Below are 8,662 nucleotides of genomic sequence, written 5' to 3' on the forward strand. Positions count from 1 at the left end.
TCTAGTAAATGCATCTTGATTTAAGAATTTTTAGATATCTTTGGACTGTAAAGAAGACAAAAATACTAATACATTTTTTGCAATGTAGTTTTAGGTTAAAAGATATGTAGTTTAAAAAAAAAAAAAAAACATGTAATGATGATTGAAAGATGAACAAATAAACATGATTTTTCTAAAACATTATTTATGGATGATCAAGTAAACCTAAGTTGCTTCAGTCCAGTAAGTGTTCATCTTGAAATATTACTACCAATATAAAAGTTATTCTTACGTTTACTTTATAAAAATCAGATTTCACAGCAAAAATACATGTGAAGCACGAGCTGAAGGTTTGTACAATTATACTAAAAGGCCTTTTACTTGCTTAAAAAAAAAAAGAGTATAAACTATCAATCAGTTGACAAAAGGCACGTAGTAGATTGTGTGCGACAGGGTTTTCAGCAAAGTTTTGATCATGTTGATCATTTAGAGGTCTTAGAAATAGGGATGCACGATATATCGGCCACCATATCGGTATCGGCCGATATATGTTCATTTTTAATGTTATCGTCATCGGCCAGATAAGAAAATTTGGCCGATATATTAAAGCCGATAAATAATGGATAATTTTCCTTCAGATGAGAAACTTCAGATGCACTGTTTGCAATGACGGTTTTGATGTGCTTGAAATATATATGAAATCAATTCAAAAAGGAAAAGTGCAACGTACAGCGCAAGTTTGTCATATCGGCTACAAAAAATTATAATGAGAACATTATAATGTGTGTTTGGGACATGGCTTTTAATGGTGAGACTTTTGTTTTTGCAACCAGGCTCTCAAAAATTATATATAAATTTTGATTTAGATTTATCAGCCAATATATCGGTTAAAAATATCGGTTTCAAATATAAAGAATTATTGGTTATTGGAATCAGCCAAAATATTCATATCGGTGCATCCCTACTTAGAAATTCATTAGGCTTTATAGGATTAAATCTAGGGATTCACCGACATGAAAATTCCGGCCGATACCGATAACCGATAATTCTTTATATTTGAAAGCTGATAACCGATATATTGGCTGATAAATCTAAATCCAAATTTATATATAATTTTTGAGAGCCTGATTACAAAAACAAAAGTCTCACCATTAAAAGCCATGTCCCAAACACACAATTATAACATTAATAACATTAAAAATGAACATATTATCGGCCAATACCGATATCGCAGCTGATTTATCGTGCATCCCTAATTAAAACAATTTTAGCAGCATCTGATCTAAGCAATAACCTGGAATAACTCATTGAAACAAGAAAATTAATGTAATTAGTGGATTGCAAAGGCAAGCATTGCTAAGTTTAGAGTTAGAGATTCAAATGAACACCTAACTAATGTTCCTCACCTGTTTCAGATGCAGGTTGTTCTTCCTCGATCAGCGGGACGCTGTCACTGGCGGCTGAATATCTCTGTCGTAAAGAGAAAACCATCTCCTGAAAAGCGTCTAAGATTGTAGCCTCAACATCATACATTTCCGGCTCCTTCTCCTGTCCATGTTCCTGAGCTTTCCGGTCTCTTTCATTAAATAATTCTTCCGTCGCATCAAGAATGGAGTTCTCTGAGGCCTCCATGATCTGGTCTAGGGTCTGCTCGATTTCCTCCGTATCCGTCTTCAGCTCTCTCGCAGACTTCATCTCCAGATCTAGGTCAGAAAACATGGCTTCGATCTTAAACAGGTTCTTCAGTCCGAAATACTTCTGCATGCGCTCCATTTCCTCGTCCTTCAAGTGATCTCGTAAAATTGTGAGTCTCTGTACGCTGTCGCTGTATTCGGGCTCTTCCGGAGGAAGACGAACCTCGTTGTTTTCTTCTTGTTCTGTGATGTTTTCGCTTTGTTGGGTAACAACCAATTCATCGCCATCAGGTTGAGGATTTTCTTTAGGCTCATGTATGTTTTCTGTAGAAAACGAATGAAGAGCATTCTCATCCTCCAAAAGCTCTTCGATGTCTTCGCTCACGTCCTCTTCGTCTTCAACTTCATCTTCAAGACTTTGTTCTTCCGATTCCAGTGTGTTTTTCAGTAGATTCACGAGTTCGTTCTTCACTTTATCAATCTGTTCGTCTGTTTCGTCAAGTATAGGTGCAGTTTCTTGGCTTTCTGAAACAAATTCCCCACTTTTGGTTGCATTTACCTTCTCCGGTTCATCAATGGATTCATTCGCTTTTTCGATCTTGTTTGTAAGTGAATTCTGAGGATCGTCATCTGCAGTGTTTTTGTTTGCGTTTTCATTCTTGTTCATGCTGGCCTTCTGAAGGTTTTCCATTTCTTTTGTGTCCAACTTCTTTGGATCGTGTTCTTCAGTGTTTTCACTTACATTAATCTGGTCTACATTTAACGGCGGTTCAGATGGGACGACTTCACGTGCATCTGAAGCGATTTCAGCGTCTGGTGGCAGATGAGAAAGTGTTGGGAGTTTGACATCAGCATCACTTTGTGCAGCTTCTTCTTTGACATCAGCAACTGATTCTTTGGTGAGGGATTTGGTCACTTGCGATTCACCTTCACGCTCCGTTTTGAAAGTATCCTTCAAAATCGACTGGCTGTTTTCATCCTCAAGTGTTTTCTCTGGTGTTTGTAGTGGTATATCTTTATCGTTTAGCTCTGTTTTGGCAGATTCTTCATGTACTGCATCTAAACCTGCTGTTTGTGTTTCAAGTGTTAGTTGTGAGCTCTCCCGAGGCTCGAAATCAGAGTCACTTTGGTTGTGCAAAAGCTCAGAATAATCAGTATCTACATCTTCTAAAGTGACATCAGCATCTTGGCTTATTGAAATATCTTCCATCTCTTCTTTTACTGCATCTTTAGTTTCCAATGTTGGTTTTGATGAGACATCTTCAGTCTTTGGCTGAAAGATATCAGAGTCCTCTTCAGTAGATTTTGAATGTAATGTCTCTGTTTCAGGAGCTTTTACAGAATCTGAATTGACTGACTTTGATTCAATAGGCAATGTTGATTCTGAATCTACTGACTCTGATTCAAGAGGTGATGGTGATTCTAAATCGACTGATTCTGATTCAAGAGGTGATGATGATTCTAAATCGACTGACTCGGATTCAACAGTCAATGTTGATTCTGAATCGACTGACTCTGATTCAACAGGCAATGTTGATTCTGAATTGACTGACTCTGATTCAAGAGGTGATGGTGATTCTGAATCTTCTGACTCGGATTCAACAGGCAATGTTGATTCTGAATCTACTGACTCTGATTCAACAGGCAATGTTGATTCTGAATTGACTGACTCTGATTCAAGAGGTGATGGTGATTCTAAATCGACTGACTCGGATTCAACAGGCAATGTTGATTTTGAATCTTCTGACTCTGATTCAACAGGCAATGCTGATTCTGAATCTGCTGACTCTGATTCAACAGGCAATGTTGATTCTGAATTGACTGACTCTGATTCAAGAGGTGATGGTGATTCTGAATTGACTGACTCTGATTCAAGAGGTGATGGTGATTCTAAATCGACTGACTCTGATTCAAGAGGTGATGGTGATTCTAAATCGACTGACTCTGATTCAAGAGGTGATGTTGATTCTAAATCGACTGACTCGGATTCAACAGGCAATGCTGATTCTGAATCTGCTGACTCTGATTCAACAGGCGATGTTGATTTCGAACCTACTGATTCTGCTTCAAGAAGTGATGTTGATTCTGAATCAACTGACTCCGATTCAACAGGCAATGCTGATTCTGAATCGACTGTCTCTGATTCAAGAAGCTCCACTGATTCTGCCTCCGTTTCAGAAGACAGTTGAGATGCATCTTCATTCTGAGCTGGTTCTTTTGATTCCTCTGTTGAATTCTCGATTTCTATCAAAAGCGTGCTGCCCAACAGCACATCTATATCATAGCTTTCAAATTTATCAAGGCCCGTCTCAAAGCAAACAAAATCTGTTTCCTGAAAGAGACAGAAAGATTCACATTAACCAAATGTCACATCAAAAATGACCAGATGTCAGTCAACATTAACCACATGGACTTACCTCTGTAGGCACCTCAATTTCATTTTCAGTATATACATGATTTATATTAAGATAGTCCTTTGGGAAATAACCAAAGTGGTTTCCAACCTATGCAGACAGAGGAAGAAGAGATAAATGTCACATTTTAGAACAGTGTTTACAGAAAACATACAATCATAGAAACAGCAAAACTTAAAATAAAACCAAATAAAATGCATAAACCCATAATCAATCAATCAATACTTTACAGGTTACTTACACTTCCAGCCCACAAGTCTGACCTCTGCCCTGAGAGTTTATAATATACATATATCGTCTCTCCTTTCTTGAAAGAGAGAAACCGACAATCCGGCCCCGTGAAATCTTTAGCGGCCTTCCCTCTGCCGAGAAGCACTAAAGAGACACAAAAAAAACATGGATGAAAACTACTAATTTCATGTATATGGTAAACTTTTATAATCTAGCATTTACTTTAAGGAACAAAACAGTGTTCTGCGTGAGAGTTGAATGAAAAATGTTCCCATAAATTAGTGCCTACAATAATGTATTAATGTGGCATTAATAACACTGTGATTAATTCATTATAATGTGCATTACAAAATGAAGCATAATTCAGCCACAATGTAACAAATCTTAAAAGGTTCTAAAAGCAAAATATAATTTAAATTTCTTACTAATTATTTTGAAGTGCATTCCATGCGTTGAAAATTTTGCAGTTGTTTGATTAAACTACTGCACGCATTATCTACATGATGACTTGTTTATTAATGGCGTATCGACCACACCAGGATCAACAGCGCATCTGACAGGTCGCCAGTGCGGAATATTATGGAACATGGGTGAATCTTCCTTGGATTTCAGGAGAAAGATTGGACTGTTTGGCCGAATTGATAGTAAAATTTAATCAAGAAATAATATTTAAAATGTACATATACATGCTGAAGGTAAACATTTGAACATCTCAACAATATTGGCATTATTTTATTATCCCATAAATCTCCGGATGACCACAGTGCACATTTTTTGTTTAGTATTTTTACTAAATTAATGTAAAAATCTGTAAAAATCTGCATTATATATATATATATATATATATATATATATATATATATATATATATATATATATATATATATATATATGCAAAAGGTGAACAAAAATCAGATCCTGCTTTTATGATTGTGAGACCTTGTGATTGTTGACAGAGTCAAAGTGGCCAGAAGCTTTCCCACGTGCAAGAGAGAATGCAAAAACGGTGGTTAAGGTTTTGTGCAAAGGAATTATACCCAGATTTGGGATACCAAGAGTAATTGAAAGTGATAATGGAACACCTTTTGCATCTAAGGTAACACAATTATTGGCTAAAACTTTAGCGATTGATTGGCATTTTAATATACCGCATATATATGTAATATATTTAATATAACTGTCTTTGTGTCTTGGGATTTTTCATCATGTACCTACCTAGACAAAACAAGAAGTAGTAGTCCTTGGACACACTGACACTCTCACATGTAACCAGGAGTTGAACACACACACACACACATTTACGCACATAAAATTTCTTATTTGTTATTATATTTCTTGAATTGAGATTTTAATCAAACAGTTTGGGTTAAACGATACTGTTGTTAAAAGATAATTGCAATTAATTGCATGCAAAATAAAAGTTTGTGTTTACATAATATACATGCGTGTACTGTGTATATTTTATATATATATATAACAAATATAATATATTTTTGTTAAATATATACATGCGTGTGTTTTATATATACATAACACATTTACACAGTACACACATGTATATTATTTATGTGAAAAAAATATTTATTTTGGATGCGATAAATGGTTTGACAGCATTAATATATACACACACTTGATAACTAATTATATATATATATATATATATATATATATATATATATATATATATATATATATATATATATATATATACACACACACAGTGTTTATATATATATATAATTATATATTATATATATAAATATAAACACACCCAAATATATGTGTGTATATTATATACATTTTGAGTCTGAGGAGAAAAAAAAGGGTCAAACACAGTTCATCCTAATTCATCATGAACAATCGAATCATGTTGTTTGTAAATAACGACCTTCCCAACCAAGCCATCGGTGTGTTTACATGAAAACATCCGGAGATATGAAACCAGGCCTTATTTTTAACGTTATTAACAGTTGCAGCAAATAAACATATCATATCAGGAGCATAAAAGACAGACCCCAGGTCTCATCGAGCAATATTCCCTGCACAGGATTCCTCATGTTGTTAGCTCGACTGGCTAAACTGAGCTCAGTATCAACAGACAGGATCTTCAAGGACGACACCCGTCATATCTACCCTCTCTGCACCATGAAACCCCTCTTTTTGCTGCTACAGAATGTTACAAAGTTACAGCTGTGGCGGCGATGCGGCCTTTATGACGTCAACAGCACTTAAGTTTTATGGTCAGCATCCTGATACAAAGTTACAGTGTGATACTCACTGCTACATTCATCATCCGCGCATCGCTTCAGGTCGGAGAAGCGCCGGTCCGCGCTGCTTCTATGAAAACATGCGTAAAGAACAAGCGTAAAAACATAATAAAAATATGCATTTCGTGCAGCCATGCTGGCAGCTGTTGATCGGAGAGCCGCTGCCGACACGTCAGCAGATCCGAGGCGAGCTGAGCTGCTTCAGTGAGGAGGAGAAAAGACTGGAGTCATATTACACAGCGCTTAAAGAGATAGTGCACCAAAACAACAAACCCTGGCACGAGAACAGGACGGAGGACTTGCTGTGGTCACATGCAGAGGAGACTTTTCATTCCGCCTACTATCATGCTCAATAAAAGCTTCTTTTTTTAAAATATATTTTTAATTTTGCGTTTTACTTTATTATTTAATTTAGTATTATTTATAATATATGGGTTAATGACGTTTTTTTTGTCCAAGGTCCTTAATAATAATAATAAAAAAACAAAGATATGGCATCCAAAGTATGTAAGGCAGTACAACTAGATCTCCTTTACTGAATCCAAAAGGTTTTAATTATATTTTTCTACATATAAAGGTATTTTAAAGATTTTGAAGTGTCAAAAGGTCATTCGGTTTAACCGTCCAAAGGCCAATACAGCCATTTAATTTGTGATTAAAATCTTAAAATGTAATAAATGTATATATTTTTAATTCTGGCATGATTTTATAACATCATATATCAACATAGTGCAAAATGGTATTAAAATTATGTGTAGAAGTCGTTGCTTTAATATGAGAAAGAATGTGCGGAAAAATGAATTTCATTGATGTCATTTGGAGTAACCAATATAAAGGGACCATTTTAGATCAAGTAATGTGGTCAATATCATGTGACAGGATGTGACATCATTCAGACGCCTGCAAAGGACCATATGGTCGTAAAGCAAAGTAACTAGCTCTCTTTTATCTATTTGAAAAATTTATGTTTTCACTTGATCATACGCATTCATACGTCATTCGGTGCAACCGCTATAAAACATGGAAAATGCTGTAATATTTTAAAAACTTGTACTAAATATTAAATGTTTGATTATCCTTTTGCTAGCTCGCTAGATATCAGCCTGTTAGCATTGTTTGAAAATATCGTCATTTGGTATAACCAAAAGTGTCATTTGGTAAAACTAAAATTTTGGTTAAACCGAATTACTTTTTTAGTGACAAATTTTATCCATCTTGTAAAAAATGACAAAAGCAGTGTTAAAAACCACATAATATCCCTTTTAACACCTAATAAATTTAATTATATCTCCATTATGCTTTTTTTTTACACTTTTAAAAACCTTATTTGTCAACATCACAACTGAAATATGTATAGATAAACAACCTGCGGTTTGTTATTGTCCTCCCGTGCGACAGGTGGCGCTGTGAGCCGGTCACGCCACCTATTGTTTTGATGAGGAAAAGTTTTGTTCACACGCCCACGTTGAGACGTGCAATCGTAAAGTGCGTTGAGAAGTATAATGCATTTTATACACACAGATATCAGCTTTCTCAAGACGAACAGAAAGTGTCTAGAGCAGATCAGAGATGCGATGCTGCTTCATAACTGGAAGGAGGCTGCGGTATATTACAACAATTACATTCAGACACTGGATGCCATGAGTTACACAGAAATGCATCCAAAGACTTTTGAGGTACAACAGACTTTTAAACTCTGTCAAATCAGCTTATAAGCTTCTTAGAGACTTGTTACAAATTATGAAATCGGTATTAAAATTCTCTTGTCTTGCATTGAAGGAACATGTATTATCTCTATTGTGACACTGTTCATAGACTGTCACATAATATTGTTTCTAAGCAGCAAACAGATTTAATCAATTCCTCATGATGACCTACAAATCATTTATTTAAATTTGCATGTTTTAAATTGAAGCTTACCCACTAACAATTGTGAATTATGTTGTTGATGGTTAGTGCCCAGGATGTACTGTGATAGACAGACGGATATAAAGAAAGAATTAATTACACGAGGATAATTGTTAAAAGTTTTTAACTAATTTATTTACAATTGGAATTAAACAAAAATGAATAAAGCTGAAACTTGCAACCCTTTCTAATTTGTCATTACTGGAATATCTTGTCTTTTTAAAGGAAT

The 8,662-nt window shown here is 35.2% G+C and overlaps 1 protein-coding gene across 5 annotated transcripts in view; it reads right to left on the bottom strand.

Moving 5' to 3' along the window:
- The window catches only part of mia3 (MIA SH3 domain ER export factor 3), a 30,954-nt gene extending 24,202 nt beyond the window's left edge, over positions 1–6,752 (bottom strand). For 3 of the 5 annotated variants that reach the window (XM_048207818.1, XM_048207817.1, XM_048207816.1), the window contains exons 1-4: positions 6,537–6,751; positions 4,269–4,402; positions 4,031–4,117; positions 1,386–3,945 (exon numbers count right to left, since the gene is read on the bottom strand). In XM_048207818.1, the coding sequence (XP_048063775.1) occupies positions 1,386–3,945; positions 4,031–4,117; positions 4,269–4,402; positions 6,537–6,660 (2,905 nt within the window). In that variant the 5' untranslated portion in view covers positions 6,661–6,751. Of the gene's footprint in view, positions 1–1,385; positions 3,946–4,030; positions 4,118–4,268; positions 4,403–6,536 lie in introns of all 5 variants that reach the window. The other 2 variants (XM_048207821.1, XM_048207820.1) reach the window with 1 other exon arrangement.
- Positions 6,753–8,662: the final 1,910 nt, after the last annotated feature.

This window comes from Megalobrama amblycephala, linkage group LG11 (genome assembly GCF_018812025.1).
Source record: "Megalobrama amblycephala isolate DHTTF-2021 linkage group LG11, ASM1881202v1, whole genome shotgun sequence".
Taxonomy (NCBI): Eukaryota; Metazoa; Chordata; class Actinopteri; order Cypriniformes; family Xenocyprididae; genus Megalobrama; species Megalobrama amblycephala.